We start from the raw sequence: 24,908 nt of genomic DNA, 5'->3' as shown, positions 1-24,908 counted from the left end.
AACGAGAGATATTGTAGGCCTCGTCAAAAAGAAAAAGGAGGCATTTGTCAGGGCTAAGAGGCTGGGAACAGACGAAGACTGTTTGGAATATAAGGAAAGTAGGAAGGAACTTAAGCAAGGAGTCAGGAGGGCTAGAAGGGGTCACGAAAAGTCATTGGAAAATAGGGTTAAGGAAAATCCCAAGGCTTTTTACACGTATATAAAAAGCAAGAGGATAGCCAGGGAAAGGGTTGGCCCACTGAAGGATAAGCAAGGGAATCTATGTGTGGAGCCAGAGGAAATGGGTGTGGTACTAAATGAATACTTTGCATCAGTATTCACCAAAGAGAAGGAATTGGTAGATGTTGAGTCTGGAGAAGGGTGTGTAGATAGCCTGGGTCACATTGAGATCCAAAAAGACGAGGTGTTGGGCGTCTTAAAAAATATTAAGGTAGATAAGTCCCCAGGGCCTGATGGGATCTACCCCAGAATACTGAAGGAGGCTGGAGAGGAAATTGCTGAGGCCTTGACAGAAATCTTTGGATCCTCACTGTCTTCAGGTGATGTCCCGGAGGACTGGAGAATAGCCAATGTTGTTCCTCTGTTTAAGAAGGGTAGCAAGGATAATCCAGGGAACTACAGGCCGGTGAGCCTTACTTCAGTGGTAGGGAAATTACTGGAGAGAATTCTTCGAGACAGGATCTACTCCTATTTGGAAGCAAATGGACGTATTAGTGAGAGGCAGCATGGTTTTGTGAAGGGGAGGTCGTGTCTCATTAACTTGATAGAGTTTTTCGAGGTGGTCACAAAGATGATTGATGCAGGTAGGACAGTGGATGCTGTCTATATGGACTTCAGTAAGGCCTTTGACAAGGTCCCTCATGGTAGACTAGTACAAAAGGTGAAGTCACACAGGATCAGGGGCGAGCTGGCAAGGTGGATACAGAACTGGCTAGGTCATAGAAGGCAGAGAGTAGCAATGGAAGGATGCTTTTCTAATTGGAGGGCTGTGACCAGTGGTGTTCCGCAGGGATCAGTGCTGGGACCTTTGCTGTTTGTAGTATATATAAATGATTTGGAGGAAAATGTAACTGGTCTGATTAGTAAGTTTGCAGACGACACAGAGGTTAGTTGAATTGCGGATAGCGATGAGGACTGTCAGAGGATACAGCAGGATTTAGATTGTTTGGAGACTTGGGCGGAGAGATGGCAGATGGAGTTTAATCCGGACAAATGTGAGGTAATGCATTTTGGAAGGCTTAATGCAGGTAGGGAATATAGTGAATGGTAGAACCCTCAAGAGTATTGAAAGTCAGAGAGATCTAGGTGTACAGGTCCACAGGTCACTGAAAGGGGCAACATAGGTGGAGAAGGTAGTCAAGAAGGCATACGGCATGCTTGCCTTCATTGGCCGGGGCATTGAGTATAAGAATTGGCAAGTCATGTTGCAGCTGTCTAGAACCTTAGTTAGGCCACACTTGGAGTATAGTGTTCAATTCTGGTCGCCATACTACCAGAAGGATGTGGAGGCTTTAGAGAGGGTGCAGAAGAGATTTCCCAGAATGTTACCTGGTATGGAGGGCATTAGCTATGAGGAGCGGTTGAATAAACTCGGTTTATTCTCACTGGAACGATGGAGGTTGAGGGGCGACCTGATAGAGGTATACAAAATTATGAGGGGCATAGACAGAGTGGATAGTCAGAGGCTTTTCCCCAAGGTAGAGGGGTCAATTACTCGGGGGCATAGGTTTAAGGTGAGAGGGGCAAGGTTTAGAGTAGATGTACAAGGTAGGTTTTTTACGCAGAGGGTAGTGGGTGCCTGGAACTCGCTACCGGAGGAGGTGGTGGAAGCAGGGACGATAGTGACATTTAAGGGGCATCTTGACAAATACATGAATAGGATGGGAATAGAGGGATACGGACACAGGAAGTGTAGAAGATTGTAGTTTAGTCCGGCAGCATGGTCGGCACGGGCTTGGAGGGCTGAAGGGCCTGTTCCTGTGCTGTACATTTCTTTGTTCTTTGTAGGACATGTGGGTGTTACTGATTCAAACAAAGCTGGTAGGTAGAGCTAGTGAAGTGTTTGCATTCACTACCGGAGGAGGTCTCTGGAACGTATGAGGAGGTGAAGAAATCCATCTTAAGTGCATATGAGCTGGTGCCTGAAGCTTACAGACAAAGGTTTAGAAATTTAAGGAAATAATTTGGTCAAACATACATGGAGTTTGAAAGGCTCAAACAGAGTAATTTTGTTAGGTGGATAAAGGCTTTGAAAATAGACCAAACGTATGTAGCTCTCAGAGAAATTATACTTTTGGAGGAGTTTAAAAATTCAATTCCTGATGTAGTGAGAACTCATGTGGAAGAACAGAGGGTTAAAACTGCGAGATTAGCAGTGGAAATGGTTTCCAACATCAGTTTCAGCCGGTGAGGGATAGAAACTGGGGACATGAGAAATACTGAAGTGGTAAAGGTAAAGGTGATCTGATGGGAGACAATAAAGAAAGTGTACCTCAGATTTAAAAAGAAATCCAGGAGGGTGGAAAAGAAATGAAAAGTTTCAGATGTTTTCACTGTAATAAACTAGGCCACGTAAAGTCACAGTGTTGGTGGTTGAAGAAAAGCACTGGGAAGGCTGATGTGGTAAAACAGGATAAGACAGTGGGTTTGTGAGAGTGGGAAAGGAAAGCCCAAGGGAAGCGAAGGAGGTGCAATCAATTGTACAGCCTGTACAAGAAGTAATTGTTAAGAAGGTGCCAGATGTCTTTAAAGAATTTACTTGTGTGGGTAAAGTTTACTCATGTGTATCAGGAAGAGCAGGTAAAGAAGTCACAATTTTAAGAGATACAGGGGCTAGTCAATCTTTAATGGTAAGAGATGAGGAATTATGTAGTTTGGGAAGAATGTTGCCAGAAAAGGTGGTGATATGTGGAATTCAGGGTGAGAGGAGTAGCGTTCCATTATATAAGGTAGGGTTGGAAAGTGCAGTGAAGAGTGGTGAAGTGGTAGTAGGAGTAATAGATAAACTATCTTGTCCAGGAATACAGTTTATCTTGGGTAATGATATAGCTGGATCGCAGGTGGGAGTGATGCCTACTGTGGTTGATAAGCCAGTGCAATATCAGACAACTGAAGTGTTGAAGGACGAATATCCTGGGATTTTCCCGGATTGTGTAGTAACAAGGTCGCAAAGTCACAGGTTAAGACAAGAGGAGAAATCAAAGAGTGAAGATGAAGTTGAAGTGCAATTATCAGAAACAATTTTGGATCAGATGGTTGAAAAAGAACAAGAACAGGTGGAGGATGAGGCGGATATTTTTAGTTCAGGAAAACTGGTGGAGTTCCAACAGAAAGATGTAGAAAAAAAACGGATATATCAGAAAGCATATATGGAAGAGGAATCTGAGAGTATACCAGAGTGTTATTACCGTAAAAATGATGTCTTGATGAGAAAATGGAGACCTGTACATATGCAGGCGGATGAAAAGTGGCAGAAGTTCATCGAGTAGTATTGCCGGTAGGGTATAGAAAGGAGGTGTTGCGAGTTGCACATGAGGCACCAGTGGGAGGTCATTTGGGAATAAGGAAAACTCAAGCTAAAATCCAGAAACATTTTTATTGGCCTGAACTACATAAAGATGTAGTTAAATTTTGTCAATCACGTCACACATGTCAAGTGATAGGGAAACCTCAAGCATTGATAAAACCAGCGCCCTTAATACCCATTCCAGCATTTGAGGAACCTTTTACACTGGTCCTAATCGATTGTGTAGGACCGCTTCCGAAAACAAAAAGTGGGAATCAATATGTTTTGACCATAATGGATGCGTCTACTAGGTTTCCAGAGGCCATTCCAGTACGTAATATTACAGCTAAAAAGATTGTGGAGGAGTTACTTAAATTCTTTACTAGATATGGACTACCCACAGAAATTCAATCGGATCAAGGATCAAATTTTACTTCAAAGTTATTCAAAGAAGTTATGGATAGCTTTGGAATAAAACAATTTAAATCAACTGCGTACCATCCAGAATCGCAGGGAGCGTTAGAAAGGTGGCATCAGACATTAAAGACAATGTTGAGGGCGTATTGTCAAGATTATCCAGAGGATTGGGATAAAGGAATCCCATTCGTATTGTTTGCAATTAGGGATGCACCTCATGAGTCTACCAAATTTAGTCCTTCTGAACTAATTTTTGGTCATGAGGTATAAGAGGACCACTTAAATTGATTAAGGAAAAATTGGTGGGTGAGAAATCGGAAATTACATTATTGGATTAATTTTAGGGAACGATTAAATAGAGCAGGTGAATTGGCTAGACAACATTTGAAAGTTGCACAAAATGTGATGAAACGGGTCGCGGACAAGAAATCCAAAGTTCGTAGTTTTGCCAGTGGAGATAAAGTTTTATTGGTGTTACCAGTGGTATGGATCCTTTAAAAGCTAGGTTTTGTGGACCGTATCAGATTGAAAGGAAATTAAGTGAGGTGAATTATGTGGTAAAAACACCAGATAGAAGGAAGACTCACCGAGTGTGTCATGTGAATATGCTTAAAAGGTACTTTGAAAGGGAAGTAGAGAAAAAGGAAGTTTTAATGATTCTAACTCAAAGTGACAAACCAAATCCAGATGACTATGAATTTGACATACCTCAAATTAAATTGGAAAATGAGGATGTTCTTAAAAATTGGGATGAATTGTTAAGTTACCTTCCAGAGAAACAACAAACTGACCTGAAAGAGTTATTGCTATCACATGGGCAAGTTTGTAGAGATAAATTGGGAAGTACTAAAATGGCTAATCATGATGTAGATGTGGGAAATGCTGTTCTTATCAAACAACATCCATATAGACTTAATCCTTTAAAATTGGCACAGTTAACAAAGAGATTGAGAGTTTGCTTAAAAATGGCATAATTGAAGTGGGTTGCAGCCAATGGAGCTCACCCATAGTGATGGTACCTAAACCAGACGGTACCCAACAGTTGTGTGTGGACTATAGAAAGGTGAATGCAGTTACAAGAACGGACTCTTATCCTGTCCCACCATTGAAGGATTGCATGGAGAAAGTGGGACAATCTGCTTTTATTTCCAACTTCCAGGCGTGGAAAGAACATTTAAAACATCGTAGGGAGTTCTTCGATCGACTTCAGGTGGCGAGTTTGGTGATGAACCTAGCTGAAAGTGAATTTGGAGAAGCCCGAATCACTTTCCTTGAGGAGTTTCCGATACCCTCAAGACGAAGGGAGGCAATGCGATCTCTTAACATGAATGAATTTGATCGAACCTTTGTGCAAAAGCTTTGTGGCGTGATTACTTCACTGATGGACTTGCTAATGAAACCTAAAAAATTTCCATGGACAGCGGACTTTCAACAAGCATTTGACTGCCTGAAAGCTGAGATCACCAATGCTCCTGTATTGGAGAATTGCAAGGGACTCTGTGGTCAGATTGAACTAAAGTATCTGATTCTAATCAGAAATGCCGAGGAGTAGAGGAATGGATGGATCGTGCAGAGACTTTGTTCAAAGAGACTGTCAATCGAGAAGGATTTCAGTTGGAGGAAGAAGAACAAAGAAAAATGGACTATATTATTATACCTGTTTGCGTGTGTTTTTTTTTAAAACAAAAAGGTCTATTTACTGTGTACATTTCTTGGATGGTGCAAAAGAGAAAAATGAAACTCTCTTGAAATTGATGGTTTATTTTTTTTGTGGGGGGAGGTGTCATGTGAGAGCACCTGTAAGACATGGATGTTTAAGCAATGTACCTTTAAGAAAACAGTGATGTTAGAGAGTGGGTGGAGCTGAGGTTAGGTCAGCCATTTTGAAGTTTAGTTTTGCAGTTTGAAAAAGAGCTTGTGTGTGTCTGGGTGTTTCCAGAGAGCTGCAGTTTGGAGAAGAAGAGCTTGGGGAGTGGCTGTGTTTGCAGTGAGCTGGATCTCTGCCATGAAAGACTATCTCTGGATCACTTGGGTGATTTAAACTCATAATAGTAAAGCCTTTAACCTGATGTGATTTTGTTTAAAGGTGTTAAGTCTCTTGGAAGTTTGAAGGAACATTTTGAGGAATTATTTACTGTTTTCTGAGTTATCTTTGAAGTAAGGGGTGTGAAGAGATCCAATGTTTATTTGAGATGTTAAGTTGTGTTCATGGAATAAACATTGTTTTGTGTTTAAAATCCCACGTGTGCATAATTGTAATCCCACACCTAGGGAACAAGCCGTGTGCTAAGAAAAGCAACAAATACATTAAAGGGAGAGGTTGGTTGAACTCCATGATACATTTTGGGGTTCTGAAAACGCCTCGCCCATAACAGCACTATATTGTATATATGGGTATTACGGTAAGGCCCCTGTACTACAGGTACGGAGGTAGATCCCTGCCTGCTGGCTCTGCCCAGTAGGCGGAATATAAATGGGTGTGCTCTCCGTACAGCAGCCATTTTGTCAGCTGCTGTAGGAGGCCTCAATAGTGCGTCAATTTATTACACAGAGGTTTTTCAGAGATGGACCTCCGCATCAAGCCGGATCGCATGCAGCTGCATCCTCAAGCAGACAACGGCAAAAAGGACTTTGAACATTGGCTAGTTTGCTTCGACCCAATCTCAGAAGCACAGAAGCTCCAGATTCTGTACACGCGGCTGAGCTCCAACGTTTTTCCCCTCGTCCAGGACGCGTCTACCTACGCAGAGGCCAGGGCGCTACTGAAGGAGAATTACGCTCAGCAGACCAACAAGGTCTACGTCAGGCACCTCCTGTCCACGCGGCACCAACTTCCCGGTGAGTCTGTGGAAGATTTCTGGCGTGCTCTGCTCGCCCTAGTGAGAGACTGTGACTGCCAGGCCGTTTCAGCCACTGAACATTCGAACCTGCTAATGAGAGACGCGTTTGTCACGGGCATAGGGTCTCACTACATCCGCCAGCGCCTCTTAGAAGGGGGCCATGCTTGACCTCGCGGCGACCAAGAAACTAGCGCGCTCGCTCATGGTCACCTCGCGCAACGTACAGGCTTATGCCCCCGGCCGCATGGTCCACCCTCCTATGCATCATGGACCCCGCCAGCGGCCACCCCATCGTGGACCCCATCAGCGACCGCTCTCGGCCAACCCCACGCCTGCGCCGCGCGGCAGGCAACCAACCCCGGGGGACCCAAGTGCTACTTCTGCGGACAGACAAAACACCCCTGGCAGCGCTGCCCGGCACGGAGCGCGCTCTGCAAGGCCTGTGGCAAGAAGGGACATTTCGCACAGTGTGCCAGGCCCGCTCAATCGCCGCTATTGTCCCGGCACCCCGCACGTTCGGCCAGTGGGCGCCGCCATCTTCCTCTCCTCAGACCACGTGTGGCTTGTGGGCACCGCCATCTTGCTCCACTCACAACACGTGCGGCCTGTGGGTGCCGCCATCTTGCTTGCCTCAGAACCAATGGGAGCCGCCATCTTGCCTGCCCCAGGACACGTGCGGCCCGTGGGCGCCGCCATCTTACACGCCTCAGGTCTACTGCCCATCAGGCACCTCATGGGCCGCTCATCGCCTGCAACCACCGACGACCAGCCGCGCCTCGACTTGGTGACGATCGACCAGTCTCGACCGCACAACCTCGTGACCAATTCGACAAAGGTGAAGGTCGTCGGGCACGAGATATCCTGCCTTCTGGACTCCGGGAGCACTGAGAGCTTCATCCAACCCAATTTGATAAGGCGCTGCTCCCTTGCGGTACACCCCGCTAACCAAAGAATCTCCCTTGCATCCTGATCCCACTCCGTGGCAATCCGGAGGTACTGCATCGCCACCCTCACCATCCAGGGCGTAGAGTTCAGCGGCTTCCGGCTCTACGACCTCCCCAACCTCTTCACTGTCTTGCTATTCGGCCTGGACTTCCAGTGCAACTTCCAGAGCCTAACCCTGAAATTTGGCGGGTCCCTACCACCCCTTACTGTTTGCGGCCTCGCGAACCTTAAGGTAGACCCGCCTTCCCTTTTTTGCAAACCTCATCTCGGATTGCAAACCCGTCACCATCAGGAGCAGGTCTGAGGTCTCGTGGCTGCTGCGGGAAGGTATCATTGAGGCCAGCAACAGCCCCTGGAGAGCCCAAGTGGTAGTGGTGAAAACTGGGGAGAAAAACAGGATGGTCATTGACTACAGTCAGGCCATCAATCGGTACACGCAGCTCGACGCATACCCCCTCCCACACATATCTGATATGGTCAATCAGATTGCACAGTACCGGGTCTTCTCGACAGTGGACCTGAAATCTGCCTACCACCAGCTCCCCATCCGTAAGGCGGACTGCTCATACACTGCGTTTGAAGCAGACAGCTGCCTTTACCATTTCCTTAGGATTCCCTTCGGCGTCACCAGCGGGGTCTCGGTCTTCCAACGGGAGATGAACCGAATGGTTGACCGGTACGGGCTGCGGGCCACTTTCCCATACCTGAATAACATCACCATCTGCGGCCACGACCAGCAGGACCACGATGCTAACCTTTCCAAATTTCTCCACACTGCCACACTCCTCAACCTAACTTACAACAAGGAGAATTGTGTGTTCAGCACGAACCGATTAGCCATCCTCGGCTGTGTGGTTCAGAACGGAGTTCTAGGGCCCGACCCCGACCGCATGCGCCACCTCATGGAACTCCCCCTCCCCCACTGCCCCAAGGCCCTCCAACGATGCCTGGGGTTCTTTTCGTATTACGCCCAGTGGGTCCCAAACTATGCGGACAAGGCCCGCCCACTCATTCAATCCACCGCTTTCCCCTGACGGCTGAGGCTCACCAGGCCTTCAACCGTATCAAGGCCGACATCGCCAAGGCCGCGATGCACGCGGTCGATGAGATGCACCCCTTCTAAGTCGAGAGCGATGCTCAGACATCACTCTGGCTGCCACCCTCAACCAGGCAGGCAGGCCCGTGGCATTCTTTTCCCGAACCCTCAATGCCTCCGAAATTCGGCACTCCTCCGTTGAAAAGGACGCCCAAGCGATCGTTGAAGCTGTGCAACATTGGAGGCATTACATGGCCGGCAGGAGATTCACTCTCCTCACTGACCAACGGTCGGTTGCGTTAATGTTTAACAACACACAGCGGGGCAAGATCAAAATGTTAAAATCTTGAGGTGGAGGATCGAGCTCTCGACCTACAATTACGAGATTTTGTATCACCCTGGTAAGCTCAACGAGCCCCCCCGACGCCCTGTCCCGAGGCACATGTGTCAATGCACAAGTGGACCGACTCCGGACCCTGCATGACGATCTCTGTCACCCAGGAGTCACCCGTTTGTACCACTTCATTAAGGCCCGCAATCTACCTTACTCCATCGAGGAAGTCAGGGCTATCACCAGAGACTGCCAGGTCTGCGCAGAGTGTAAACCGCACTTCTACCGGCCAGACCGTGCGCGAATGGTGAAGGTCTCCCGCCCCTTTGAACGCCTCAGCATGGACCCTCCACCGACCACAACACGTACTTTCTTAATGTGGTCGGCAAGTTTATCCAATTCCCTTTCGCCGTCCCATGCCCCGATATAACACCTGCCACCGTCATCAAAGCCCTCAACACCATCTTCACCGAAGACCATGCCGACGCCTGAGTCGCCACCAGCACTGCGGCGCTCGCAACGACAGATCAAGGCGCCCGATCGTCTGAATTTGTAACCTTCTCTGTAATTTTAAAACCAATCTGTATGTATATAGTTTTCCACCACTCCCACTGAATTCATTTTTAACAGGGGGTGAATGTGGTAGTCACCACTGTTGTATTATATTCTATATATGGGTATTATGGTAAGGCCCCTGTACTACAGGTACGGGGGGTAGATCCCTGCCTGCTGGCTCCACCCAGTAGGCGGAGTATAAATGTGTGTGCTCTCCGTTCAGCAGCCATTTCGTCAGCTGCTGTAGGAGGCCATACATCTCTGTGTAATAAAGCCTCGATTACATTCTACTCCCGTCTCGTCGTAATTGATAGTGCATCAGTGTATAAACCTGGTGTAGGGCTGGTTTAGCTCAGTGGGCTAGACAGCAGGTTTGTGATGCAGAACAAGGCCAGCAGCGCGGGTTCAATTCCCGTACCAGCTGAGAATTCTGAATTCTCCCTCTGTGCCCGAACAGGTGCCGAAATGTGGCGACTTGGTGCTTTTCACAGTAACGTCATTGCAGTGTTAATGTAAGCCTACTTGTGACAATAAAGGTTATTTATTTTATTTATTCCTGGATACCTGCTACTGAATAGGATACATCTTAGCACACAGCCTCCCACTATCGCTCCCTGAGGAAAAACCTCCAAGAGTCTTTTTTTAATGAATCTGTGCCATAGGAGATCGGCTAACATTGCTTAATTGCATTCATTCAGTGAGCAAGACTTGTACATATTGTACAGAACAAATAATTGAATCATTTTTCTCATCATTTCTTTCTAGCCTCCAGATAGATATATATTCAGAAGGCACACTGACCATGTGTTGAGTAATCCTCAGTATAGTAGTATTTAGTATTCTCTGTACACCATCTAAAAGGAAATTTTATTCCCATACATTACAGTAATGTCCTGATGTTCGCGGATGTTAAGTTCCTGTGAAATCTCGCAAATAGCAAAATAACGAACAATGAACATGCTTTCCGATGGCAGCCAATTATATAGGTTCCAGCAAAGCAAGGGCAGCATTGGTTTGTGCAGTTACTGTACAGCAGATTGTGGTACGCTACCTGGAGACAACAGATGGGCGAGTCTCTGAGCAATGCAAGAGGGATTAAAACATTTTTTAAAGACTATCCTCATTTAAGAAAAAAACGAGTCACCTCAAAACTGGCAGACAAAATTAGAGAACATTTGAAAATTTAACAGAACCGTTATTTCAGCTCTGGATCGAGAGATTCGAACATTCCCATGTTAATCTCTCCGTTTGGGCTGCATTTCAGCTGAAACCATACCAGGCCCTGCTTCTCACCCCCGTCGGAAAGCTGCTTAGAAAAAAGAGAATTAAACATCCACGGCCAGGATTAAAGGAAGGAATTTGCTTCTATGATCTTCAACACCATCTCCCAGTTAAAATGTCTCCCGATCTCTGCTTCATCATGGCTGCCATCTCCTCGAGGAAAGAGGAGAGAGAGGAAAGAGAACACGGATAAGCAAACATTGCTTGCATGACGGGCGATGCAGTGTTACAAAGCCTTGTAAGTGAACAAGGAAGTCACGAAAGGCAGGATTTTACAGTGTATCTGTCTTCCTTGTGATTAAAGCAAAACATTAAGTATATGTGTATAAATACCAGATCATCTTGGTTCTATCATATCACCTCTGAAGATATTCTGCAACATAATGCTAACCATTCTCTGTTCTTTTTTTTCTAAAGTGTCCACCAAATGTGCATAAAATGGATGGCTACATCTGTGACAACGATCAGGTACATAATGGAGTTTGATTTCTCCTTTGGTGACTCAGATTGCTCTTTTAAAGATGATCTACTCTGTACTCACCTCATTGCATTTCTTCCAGGGACTTTGTTATGGTGGGCGATGTAAAAACAGAGAGCGGCAATGCAAATATCTATGGGGAGAAAGTAAGTAGAATGTCTGTATTATGGCAGAAATAAAACCTTTCATAGTTTGGTTTATTCATCCATCCATATTTTGTTTAGTATTTGTAGCTTTACCTCAGTATTTTGAATTGTGCTGCACGTATTGCCAGATGAGGGAATTAATTATATTCTCTAGGCAATCAGTTTTCACCTTTTACTTTGGAATTAAAAATTTCGTTTGTAAGGTTTTCAGAATATTTATACTTATTTTTGTACATTTTATCATTCCGTTTACTTTACAGGACTGCCTCTAATGACATATGTGCCCGCTGAGCTAACCATGGAAACTACTCGAAATCACTTACAAAGCTGGAGACACCTCTCATTAAAATGAGGGGGTTTCAGGGTGCACCTGACCACATGGTCAGATCATTAACAGCTGTCACTGTCAGTACTTAAGCTGAGTTTGTCATTTTGAACTTGGCCTCGAACAGAAAGACCTCTGTCTGCACCAGTCATGCAGTTTTCATATCGGTCTCTGTGGAATCTCGCCCACATCGCAAAAGAGCCACATAAGATTGTCAAAGTCACAGTCATGACTAAATTAAGTGAACGTATCTAATTGCGTTAATGTCATGTTTGTGAGTTTGGAGCAACAGTAAACATGCTGGGCTGGATTCTCCATCGGCCTGATCCTCTGTTTCGCCGGAAGCACACTCACGCCCGCGGATTTCCCAGCGGCATGGGGAGTGGCCACAATGGGAAAATCCATTGACTGGCTGGCAGGATGGAGGATCCCGCTGCCAGCGGATGCGCACCGCAACAGAAAGCGGGTGCGGCAGGTTGGAGAATACTGCCCGCTGTTTCTTTGTGCTCACGAGTATAAACAACACAATTTCAACTGCAATGAAACCAAGGCCAAATAGGGACTTTTATGTCAGGAATACATTGTTTGCCAGCAAGAAATTCTTTTTGAAAATTAGACCTTTAAAACATAATCAAGAGTGTTTTTAGTACAATAGAATGTTGAATATCCAATCTGCCGTAACAAAAGCATAAGCAGATACGTGACAAGCTCTGATAAACACTTGTTTTATTTTCTCCTTCTTTGTTCTTCCTCTTTTTGCGCATCAGTCTTTAATTATTGCACACGAGGAGTTCTGTTTAAATTAAAGCTATTGTTCTGTGTGTTTTACTTCTCTTTTCCAGCTCTTTCCCCATTTCACCTCCCTGCTGCTGAAATTGGGAAGGGGCAGTTAAAATGAGGCCAAACTCATGTACTCTCTAACCCCACTTCCTTACCACCAGGTCACGATATTAACCTGCGCCTTTGAGAAGGTGAGCAGGGCACCAACCCCAAGCTGTTTGAAAATGCAGATGAAGCCCCTATTACATGATTGGGCCCCATTTTGCAATTGTTGTTGAATGCCTGAGTAGTGATGGCTTTCTCCTCTGGCTAAAACTGTCCAGAGGGAGGGTGTGCCAAAAGATGCCTAGGTTGGTAAATCTTTCTTTGGTTCACTCTCTGATTGTCTTCTTTTTATTTTGTTTCTCTTCAGTATCTCTAATCTGCTTATTTTCTCTCCGTGTCTCTCTCTCTATTTGTCTAATTTCTTCCCCCCCCCTAACATACCCACCCTCATTTTTTTCCCCCTATGCTGCTTTCTCCCTTTCCAAAGGCACCAAATGGTGTTGACGGTGTCAGGGGCAAGGATAAGTCATGAGTGTGAAAATAAATCTAGTGATTTAAACAAGATGCTGGAATTGAGAAGTGAGCACCATGGCATGTTTTTTCATAATAGACTCTATGTAGGACTATTAGCTGTAGAATCAGCAGGAAATTGATTAGTGCCTAGAAAGAGAATGTTAAATGGCAGTTTCCCGTTGATTAAAATATTACTAAGTTGCATGAGCATACGATGGGCAGTTTCTCGCGGTCCACCAGCCACCTGTTTCCCGGCGACATGCCATTCGCTAGCAGTGTGATTTTTCTCTTCCCGCCACTTGTCAATGGGATTTCCCATTGAAGCAAGCCCACGCCACCGGGAAACCAGCGGGCAAGGGTGTGTTGCCAGCGGGAACAGAGAATCCCAACGGCCGCAGAATTCCGGCCAGTTTAGAGGGCAGGATTTTCCGGTGCCCCAGCAGCGTGCCGCTCTGACAATGGGATTTCCCACTGAAGCCATCCCACAATGCTGGAAATCCCATGGGAGGAGGTGCACTGCCCGAGGAAAGGCAATCCCAATGGCCGAAGAATTCCGCCCGATATACAATCGCTCCTTAAGTTGACTGCTGCGATGAACAATGCTGCCCTCTTCTGGTGTGTTTGGGTTTAATCTCTGAGGGCACCTGTTGTCATCTGTGGTCACTGTGCAGACATTTTGATTTGAGTTATTGTCTCGTGTAAAGAAGTACAGTGAAAAGTATTGTTCTGTGTATAGTCCAGACAGATTGTTCCATACATGACAAAAACATAGGACAATAGATGAATGCACAATGTAAATGCAAGGGCACAGATATCGTGTGAGATAAGGAGTGTAGTACTACGCAGTAGAGAAGGTGTGTGGAGAGATCAGTTCAGTGCCTTAAAGGGTTATTCAGGAGTCTGGTAACAGTGGAGAAGAAGCTGTTTTTGAACCTGTTGGTACATGTTCTCAGACTTTTGTATCTCCGACTCAATGAGAGAAGTTGGAAAAGAGAATAACCTGGGCGGGAGGGGTCTTTGATTATGCTGCCAGCTTTCCCAAGGCAGCAGGAGGTGTAGACAGTGTCATGAAAATGTCACTTTAAGAAATGTCTGTCTGCTCATGTTACTGCAGTGATGTCAGAGTGTGGGTGGAGCTGAGCTCTGGCTCTGCTTTTTAGTTTCACTTTGAGAAAAGCTTGGGTGTGTCTGTGTTTTTTTGGTTTTGGTTCTTCAGTGTTGGAGCAGAAGCCAGACAAAGCAGGTGTACTGCTGTTCTCTCTGCCATGAAAAGACTATCTCCTGATCATTTGATGAATTTAGAATTATAAATGTTTTCCGCAATGAATGTAAACCTGATGTGCTTCTGTTAATAGGTGTTTCTTTTGTCTTCTGGATGTTGTTTGGGAAGTTATTAAGGTTTACTTAGTGTTGTATTCTTTGGGGGTTGTATTTGAATTGGTGGTTGCTAAGATGTTCACTGTATGTTTTAAAAAGGTTAACTTGAATTTGCTTTAAAAAATACTTTTCCATTTCTGCTGTACCACACCTGTAGAGTGGGCCGTGTGCTCCCCATACCACAATCTAGTAAAAGTTGTGGGTCAGGTGAATTCCATGATGCACTTTGGGGTTCTCTAAACACTGGCCCATAACAACTGAGTCAATGGATGGGAGGCGTTTTGCGTGATGGACTGGGCTGTGTTCATGACTCTCAGTAGTTTCTTGCGGTCTTGGGCCAAGCAGTTGTCATATCAGGCTGCGATGCAGCCAAATAGGATGCTTTCTGAGGTGCATCTGTAAAAATTAGTAAGAGTCAATGTGGACATGCTGAATTTCCTTAGTTTCCTGAAGACATGTAGGCGTTGTTGTGCTTTGTTGGTCGTAGCATCGATGTGGGTGGACGAGGACGGATTGTTGGTGATGTTCACACTTAGGAATTTGAAGCAGTCATCCATTTCTACCTCAGCACCATTGATGCAGACAGGAGTGTGTACAATATTTCACTTCCTGAAGTCAGTGATCAGCTCCTTAGTTTTACTAGCGTTGAGGGAGAGATTGTTGTCATTACACCATGCCATAGGTTCTCTATCGCCCTCCTGTACTCTGACTCATCGTCGTTCGAGATCCAAACCACTACAGTCATGTTATCAGCAAATCTGCAGATAAATGGAACCAAATATTGCCAGACAATCGTGTGTGTGTCTATAGGGAGTATAATAGGGGGCTAAGTACACAGCCTTGTGTGGCCTCGGTATTGAGGACTATCGTGGAGGAGATGTTGTTGTTTATCCTTACTGATTGTGGTCAAGAGATCAGTAAGTCGAGGATCCAGTTGCAGAATGAGGAGCCAAGTCCTAGGTTTTGGAGTTTTGAAATGAGCTTGGCAGGGATTATGGTGTTGATGGCTGAGCTGTAGTCAATGAATAGGATAAAAGCAAATTACTATGGATGCTGGAATCTGAAACCAAAGAGAAAATGCTGGAAACTCTCAGCAGGTCTGGCAGTATCTGTCGGGAGAAAAAAGAGCTAACGTTTCAAGTCCAGGTGACCCTTTGTCAAAGCTTTGACAAAGGGTCATCTGGACTCAAAACGTTATCTCTTTTCTCTCCCTACAGATGCTGCCAGACCTGCTGAGATTTTCCAGCATTTTCTCTTTGGTCAATGAATAGGACTCTGACTTAGGAGTTCTTGTTGTCAAGATACTCCAGGGATGAGTGTCGGGCCAGGGAGATGGCGTCTGCTGTGGACTGGTTGTGGTGGTATGCAAATTGCAGTGGATTAAGGCATACTGGGAGTACGGAGCTGTCTCTTGAGCAACCTCTCGAAGCACTTCATAATGATAGATGTCAAAGCCATCGGATGGTAGTCGTTGAGACACGTTGCCTGGTTCTTCTTTGGCCCCGGTATGATGGTGATTTTCTTGAAGCCGGTAGGAACCTCGGAATGGAGTAGGGAGAGGTTGAAGATGTCCGCGAACACACCCTCCATTTGCTCCGCGCAGGTTCTGAGTGCACAACCATGGACTTTGTTATGTTGTTTAAGCCGTGCCACAACCAACGAGTGTCCGTGATGTTCTTCTGTGACTCTTAGTCTGGTATTGTCTCTTGGCATCCTTGATGGCTTTGCGGAGGTCATATCTGGATTTATTGTATGGGTCAGGATCGCCTATCTTGAACAGCTCAGACCTGGCCTTTAGGAATGAGATAGAGAATCTGGTGAGCTGGTGCAACAACAATAATCTCTCCCTCAATGTCAACAAAACAAATGAGATTGTCATCGATTTCAGGAAGTGCAGAGGAGAACATGTCCCTGTCTACATCAATGGGAACGAAGTAGAAAGGGTCAAGAGGTTCAAGTTTTTAGGTGTCCAACAATCTGTGTCCTGGTCCCCCCATGCCGACACTATAGTTAAGAAAGCCCACCAATGACTCGACTTTCTCAGAAGACAAAGGAAATTTGGCATATCAGCTACAACTCTCACCAACTTTTACAGATGCACCATTGAAAGCATTCTTTCAGTTTGGTATGGTTCCTGCTCTGCCCAAGATCGCAGGAAACTACAAAAGGTTGTGAATGTAGCCCAGTCCATCACGCAAACCAGCCTCCCATCCATTGACTCTGTCTATAATTCCCACTGCCTCGGAAAGGCAACCAGCATGATTAAGGACCCCCACGCACTCCGACATACTCTCTTCCACCTTCTTCCATCAGGAAAAAGATACAAAAGTTTGAGGTCACGTACCAACCGACCCAAGAACAGATTCTTCCCTGCTGCCATCAGACTTTTGAATGGACCTACCTCGTATTAAGTTGACCATTTCTCTACACCTTGCTATAACTGTAGCATCATATTCTGCAGTCTCTCCTTCCTTCCCTATGTACGGTATGCGTTGTCTGTATAGTATGCAAGAAACAATATTTTTCACTGTATACTGATACATGTGACAATAATAAATCAAATCAAATCAGTAGGGAGTGAATCTCCCAATTAAACCATGGCAGTTGTCTTCATTCTTCTACTACCTTCTTTTCCTTCCTTTATCTGAACCTGTATGCACAACAATACCTATCTTATTAGATTGTCTTCAACTATTAAATCAATGATGGTGCCTCTTACAATCTTTATTACTATATGGATAAACTCTTCCATTTTGGAAATTTTGAAGACTCTTGGATGGGTGGAAAATGGGACACTGAAAATGTTTTCAACAGGTTGTTGGCCAGTGGATTTTTCTTGGGGTTATTCTTCATTTCTGAGTTGCCATTTCTCTTGCTGATCAGCTGGCTGGCTGGTTGGAAGTAGGCATGGAATTTTGGCGCAGCAGGAGGAAGAATTATCAACAACCTGCTAGATTTCCACCTAAGAGGGGAAGAGCATAGTGGAAGAGTGAAGCATACTGTGTCCATGCCACGAATGAAATTGAAATTCATGCAAGTGATGGTTTTGCATGGACATGCAGACGAGGGACCGCAGCATGGTGTTGGAATCGGCGCCTCAATTTTTGGATTACCTGCGATTCTCCACCCGATCGCAATTCACTTTCCCGGCATTACAAAGTGGAGAATTCAACCCAGTTTTTTGGGGGGAGGTTTTGCAAAGACTGTCACAAGAAAGAAAATGGAGGGGAGCCTGGGACAGAGGGGAGACCATGGGTTGGATTATCCGCAGCTCGGTGCCGTAATCGTGGCTGGCGCTGGGGCGTCAATCCAGTCACGCCGTTATTGGGCCCGGCGATTCTCCGGGCACCGAAAATCAGCGTCACCGTGGAGTATGCCACACCACTGGAGGCTCATTGTCAGAGGCCCGCTCATCAATCCTCCGCTCCTGACCGGCTGAGTTCCCGACGACGTGGAACTGACCACCTATTGCCGGTCGGGATGCTCGAGTGGCAGCTGCAGACTCAGTTCGTGGCCACCCTGTTCAGGGGCAGGCGGATCAGAGACTGGGGGGCCTTATTGGCGGCCGCGGATTAAATGTGAGGGGGTTGAGGCTCGGGCGCACGGCCAATCAGGGGGTCTCTTTCTTCGGTCTGGCTCTGCGGTCCGAGTCCTCCATGGAGCACAGCCCGGCCGTTGGAGGTCGCCGCCTTACACCTGCGCGGCCTATGACCTGGAAGTGCAGGAGCCTGTATCTGCCGCAAAAGCGGCGAGATTCACACCAGGTACCTGCTAGCCCCCTGTAGGGCTAAGAACTCATTCAAGTTTTTTACAGGAACCCCCCCCCCCACTCCGTGGCTATAGTTAAAATCACCCATCTAAATGTTGGTAGCATTTTTATAAGCTCCTATTTCTGAATTACTGGGCTGAATGTTATATGCCCCTGATGGACATGTAAAATAGGGTAAGGGCCCATAGCACCACTTTCGCATCCACCTCCAAGCTCAACCCCATAATAAGTGGGGTCATTGAAATTGGCAACCCACCCGCCATATTTAAACAAACAATTAAGGGTCAATTGGGCTTGTTACCAAGTCAAATAACCGAGATAGTATGCTGCCAAGTGGGCAGGAGCAGGAAGATCGATTTTTAAACTGAAATGTTTAAAGAGGGGGGAGAAGTGTGCCTTGCAGGGCGGCTTCCCCTTAGATTGAACCCCTCCTTTCTTCCTACCTGCTCCCTCTCTTAAATTCACACCCGACTCCCCACTGCTGTAGAACCATAGAAATGTTAAAACACAGAAGGAGTTAATTCAGCCCATCTTGTCCATGCCAGCCCGAGGATACCCAGGTGCCCTTCCAAATCCCACCTCCTGCACCTGATCCATTGCCCTGTAGTTTACAGCACTGAAGGTGCAGATCCAGATACTTTTTAAAAGGTTTAGGGTTGCTGCCACCACCGCCAACTCAGGCAGTGAATTCCCGACACCCATTGCCCTGTACATAAAAAAAGTTATTCATTGTGTCCCCTCTACACCTTCTGCCACTTATCTATGTCCCCTGGTTCTACAATACTCTGTCAAGGGAAACAATTTTATCTTGTCCACTCTATCACTTCACCTCAGAATTTTGTGATGTAGCCTGGACTGGAGGAGGGTGAGTGCCTCAGTGCCTGCAGATCCAGATTGTGTGTGCCCATAACTGGGGCAACTGCAGCTGCTGCCCGAGTGCCACTGAACACCTCCATGGCAGAGCCCTGTCCATGGTAATATGGTGCAGATCATTTTAATCCCTCTGACTGTGAGCATCCTCCGACTGCACCGTTGAAGGCTATTGCTACCAGGGAATTGGCAATGTTAGTTGTGAGAGCACTTCACAGCTGCAGGTTGTATTTGCTGCTTGCTCCTGCCGCTGGCTGCAGATGCCTGGACACTGCTGTTGCTGTTTCCTTCCTTTTCTGTAGCCGGAAAGAAGGACAATCTTTTCTAAGGTACATGGGTCCTGAAACACCAGGCTCAGGGGACATATGAGTCCAGAATACAATCTGGATTGAAGCAAGACAATGCTATGGGACCTGGTACGCGACACTGATCCAAATGGGCCACCTGCTAATGGCATTGAAGAAATGCTTTCGCAGATTTAACATAGAACATAGAACATACATTCGGCCCATCGAGTCTGCACCGACCCACTTAAGCCATCACTTCCACCCTATCCCCGTAACCCAATAGTCCCTGCTAACCTTTTTGGTCACTAAGGGCAATTTATCATGGCCAATCCGCCTAACCTGCACGTCTTTGGACTGTGGGAGGAAACCGGAGCACCCGGAGGAAACCCACGCAGACACGGGGAGAACGTGCAGACTCTGCACAGACAGTGAACCAGCGGGGAATCAAACCTGGGACCCTGGCGCTGTGAAGCCACAGTGCTATCCACTTGTGCTACCGTGCTGCCTAACAATAAGAAATGCTGATGCTTTTGTTGCTGGTGTGGTGAGTGCTGCCTGTAAATGACACGTCACTGTGGGATAAACACGCTGGAAGTCAAGAATGTTCAACTGCACCTTGAGCACCAGTGGAATATGTGGATGACAGGATTTGGTTCCGGTGAGATTGGGCCGTGTGGGAGGGCCTGCACAGCTGCGGCTCCTGGACGGAGACTGGCACTGATACCTGGAACAAGTCACACGTTGATGGACAGGTCATTTCTATGATAAAGTTCTGGACATGATACCATATTCACATGCTTATCCTCTATTTCTGTTGAGGAACCTGCAAGGGGTGATGCTGTGTGTTTGTTTTTTTGTGTGAAAATGAGCTGATATAGCTTTTTATTGGAGCCAAATGAACGGTGATGTTTCCTTGTTGTTTACTGGTCAGTGTGATATGTGGAATGTTACATAGTTGATTTTCAAATCTTGTCACTGTTGCCATTTAATAAACAAAATATTCGCAAGTGGTTTCTCGTGGGTACACATGCCATGTCTCAGACGAGTGTTATTGCCTAGCATTCCAATCAAGATGTGAGGCCTGGACACTCTGCCTGGACCCTGGAGGCATCAGCACCACAGAGGCAGCGGCCAACAATCAAACATTCTTGAGTTGGGCTCCAGCACTGGGGGTATCCCCATGACCAGAGGGTGTGTGTGGACTAGGGGAGGGTACCTGACCTCAGTCCCTGTAAAGTTCCCGGCTGGGGTCCAGGGTCTAGGGGCCCTTACAGTGACCAGTGGGTGTGTGTGCAAAACAATGTTCCCCCAGCGCAACTGGATTGGTGGATGGCACCATGAGAGAAGGCAGGGCACGTACATGTGGGGGAGGCTTGAGGGCTTTGAGGGTCCCGGTGCGGAAGCAATAACTGATTGTCGGTCTCTCATTTTCTCCAGTTCCTTACAGATATAGAATGGTATTGTCGACCCCACTGCGGCAGCCCTTGCAGTGCTATAACTACCCCCCCAATTCCCTCTTCGCCCCCCCCCCCCCTCTCTACCCTCCCCTCCCCCCGATCACCCCCTTCCCCCATTGCCAACCCTCACGCTTCATCTAGGTGTATCTCCAGGATGCACATCAGAGGAGGAAGCAGACTGCTGCGTTTCACGCCCTCTGGCCAGTGACATCCCTGGCAGCATCCTCTGGAGCCTCGGCCACCTTACCGGTGAAACATTCAGGCCTGCTGACCTGGAGACGCGCCAGGGTAAGGAGAGGGGACTCGAGAAAGCTGGAGGCCGCCGTTGTCTCCCTTGTGAAAGGCCCTGGGTTGACCTCCAATACTTCCTCCTCCTGGACATGCATTTGGATCCTTGGGGACTCCATGGGACAGAGTGGCAGCTGGAGTGAACTTCAGAGGCACCTGCGTCATGTGGCCCTGCCGGTCCAGGCACCTCCCCATTGAATGCACTATGGTGTCGATGCCCTCAGCAATGCTCCTCGGTGACTGGGACATGGCCTCGGCAATGCACATCTGTGCCTGGGACATGCTCCGCAGCGCCTCAGCAATACCCAACTGCATCTGGAACACGCTGGGACATGCTGTTGTGGTGTTCGGCCATGGCTGTCACAGACTGATCAATGCCTTGGATAGCACCACTCATGGCAATGACGTCGTGCTCCTGGCTTTCCACTGTGGTCGTCACCCTAGTAGTGTTGGCCTCCAGTAACCTTTGGGACTCCTCCAATCAGCTATGCACTCACCGCACTGTCACTGACATCTCCTCCTGTATCTCAGAGCCATGACCTAGCATCTGAATCAGCTCCGGGACTATCTTGTCCAGAGACTCGGCATGTGACTGGGACCCAGCTGTGTCCTCGGATCCAGCAGACCTCAGACTGCTGACTTCCTCGAATGTTCCCGCCTCCACCCGTACATCCCGTACATCAACAACTGAGTAGTGCTCACCAGATTGTGTCCCAGAAGCCTGTCCACTAGTCTCACTCACCAAGGTGTGTCTCTGAGCTGGTAGAGGGTGGGTGACAGCTGTGACATATCGATGGTGGCATCCTCGGAGCTCTCCTTCAAAGTGTTTTCTAGGGTGGCTGGGGGTTGCGGTGTGAGGTGCCAGCCGTCCGTCAACCAATGGAGGGGAGTAGGTCAGGGGTTGGCATGCAGGACTGATGCCAGGGGGCTGGAGTCAACTTACCCATGCAGCCCGGTGCAGTTGTTGGTCTCCCTGCACTGAGCTGAGATCCTTCTGGTCACCCTGCCTGAACTGATGACCGCCGCCACTGGCCAGGCAGCATTGGCAGCCCTGAGCCTAATCCTCCAACCCCCTCGGGGGAACGGGTTGACCTATCTCGTCTCCACAGCGACCAGTAGCCTGGCCAGGTCACAATTCCCGAAGTGTGGAGCAGGTCTCTGTGGTGGTATGACTGTGTGATGTCTGAAGTGTGTTCGGAGGGAGCTGCCAGGCATGGTCGAGGCGAATCAGCTAGCAGGACGGCCATTTCCACCATGAAGCTCGTGAGGGATCATTTCTGGTTCGAATTGATATTAGGCACTGGCCGCAGTCTCGCTGGATCGGCCGTCGGGCACCACCCAGGAAGTCGCGCCCACCACCGCACTTAATGTTTCTCCAGTTAAATCGCGGTAATGGTCATTAGTACATCTATTTTAAACACAGCCTAGACCAGCAGGTGTGTATTGGCAGGTATCCAACATGTAGGTATGCTACTTTTGACAACTGAATTATTTGAAATCCTATAATCCTGAAAATGAATGATAAGCACATCTCAACATAACCGTTGATGTGTTCCTGTTGGGAAGCTGTGTCATTGGTATTAGTGTGCTTTCTAGAGCCAAGGGGAGGGGCAATCATTTACAGCCCAATGGTGAGCGCCTGCACCACCAGGGATACATCATAGGTTCCTGACCCTCAATATTAGCCTAGCTCTAATTGTGGTGTTCAGCCCCTCCCACATCTGCTCAAAGCATAGGAGAGTTGAAACTTGAATATTACAATTGTTTTCTTCTTGCCCCTGTTACATCCAGGACATGATTATGATTTAAATTCCTCTGTGGCACCCAAACCTACCAGTCCAGTCAAGGAGAAGGTAACCTGTTCTAACCATCTGTTGAGCATATGCCAGGTTCCATGACATGGGAACTCCTGACATTGGAGAGGGCGGATGCAACCGCCCCCTGTGAACCAACTAGTGACCCAACTAACCGTACAGAAATCCTTCACGTCAGGTCTATTGAAACAGCTGCAGATTCTCATGACCCACATGCATATTTACACTTGGTTATATTTTTGATATATAAATTACTAATTCCTGAATTTATTATATTTCCATTAACATATCTGCATTCAGTTTGCATGGATCTTTAGCAAAGGTTTGTCGATCAATAGTTAGTTCTACAATTTTTCACTCTTTTCTTTCCATGATGTAAATCTTTTTGTGCTTTCAGTCTTGATGACATCAGGAGTACCTTTTCCAACTTTCTTTCGTTGATTTCTTTTAATGGTTTTGTTGGCAACTGAAATACAACAATTTGTTTCTTAGAGGCAAGAGCAGCGGACTGGTTATGTTATGAAAAGCTTAACATTGAAGGAACTGAGAAAGGAAACTGTGGCAAAAACAAGGACACCTGGATCCAATGTAATAAACAGTAAGTAAATTCCTCACCCCACACCATTTCATACATAATAATACTGCCATTTAAATTTTGTGTTACCGAATAAAAACGTTTCAAGACACTTCACAACATAAATTAATTTGGAAGTTAAATGATTGTTGTCATTTGGACAAACATCAACCGTTCTGTTGATTTTTGGGAGTTCTGTCACTCTGATTGTTATGGGAACCAATAGCAAAAAAAATTAACCCTGAGACTAACAAGATCAAATCAGAATAAGCTTATCAAGGGCGGGATTTTCAAGCCTCATTCACTGCCGGGGTCCTCCAATCCCAGTGAAAGTCAATGGATCCTTGGCTGGGCCACCAAATCTTCTACGACCATGATGGGGCCTGAAAACCCCTGCCTAAGTTTTCAGGTAAACTATAACAATAAACTCAAGCAGTGATTTGTAGTCTAATGCAGATTATATACTTCCCTTATTGAGTCTGGGTGGGAAGGGCACAATGGCTTTCTCTCTCTCTCTCTCTCTCTCTCAATGTAGCACCTTATCAAATAACTTTTCTGAAATTAAAATACACTACATCGACTGGTTCCCCTTTAACAAATAAATTTGTTAACACTATTTCCCTTTCACCAAACCATGTTGACTCTGCCTGGTTGTATTATGGTTTTAAATGTCCTGCTATTAATTCCTGAATAATGCATTCTAGCATTTTCACAATGACACATGTTAGACTAACTGGCCGATAGTTTCTTGTTGTCTTTCTCCCTTCTTTCTTGAATAATGATGCCATATTTGGAGGTTTCCAATTTGCTGGAACCTTTCCAGAATCTAGGGAATTTTGGAAGATTACAACCAATGCATCCAGCCACAAAACCCTGCCACCAGTGCGGGGGGACTTCACAGCCTTTAGGCCCATTAGCTTTCTTAATACTTTTTTCTCTAATGATCATAATTGTTTTAAATTCCTCCCCCCATTTTTGCCCCGTGATTTTCTATTATTCTTGGGATCCTATTTGTGTCTTCTCCTGTAAAGATAGATATAGAATATTTGTTCAAATCTCTGCATTTGCCTTGTTGCCCATTATTAATCCCCAGTCTCACCCTCCAGGGCACCACTCCTCAACTTGCACAACTATTTTCTTTTTATATATTTGTAGAAGCTTTTACTGTCCACTCTTATATTTGTTTGCTCATTTTCACACCTATTTTTGATCATCCTTTGCTGATTTTTAAAATGTCCCCAATCTTCTGAACAACCATTAATCTTTGCAGCATTG

At 46.4% G+C, this 24,908-nt stretch overlaps 1 protein-coding gene across 10 annotated transcripts in view; it reads left to right on the top strand.

Moving 5' to 3' along the window:
• Nucleotides 1–24,908, top strand: part of adam22 (ADAM metallopeptidase domain 22) — a 588,297-nt gene that overhangs the window by 427,369 nt on the left and 136,020 nt on the right. For all 10 annotated transcript variants that reach the window (XM_072508619.1, XM_072508628.1, XM_072508623.1 and 7 more), the window contains exons 19-21: nt 11,328–11,378; nt 11,471–11,534; nt 23,552–23,657. In XM_072508619.1, coding sequence (XP_072364720.1) covers nt 11,328–11,378; nt 11,471–11,534; nt 23,552–23,657 — 221 coding nt within the window. The remainder of the gene's footprint in view (nt 1–11,327; nt 11,379–11,470; nt 11,535–23,551; nt 23,658–24,908) is intronic.

Source organism: Scyliorhinus torazame, chromosome 6, assembly GCF_047496885.1.
Source record: "Scyliorhinus torazame isolate Kashiwa2021f chromosome 6, sScyTor2.1, whole genome shotgun sequence".
Taxonomy (NCBI): domain Eukaryota; kingdom Metazoa; phylum Chordata; class Chondrichthyes; order Carcharhiniformes; family Scyliorhinidae; genus Scyliorhinus; species Scyliorhinus torazame.
The sequence above is the reverse complement of the archived record's forward strand: the minus strand, read 5'-3'. Positions and strand labels throughout refer to the sequence as shown.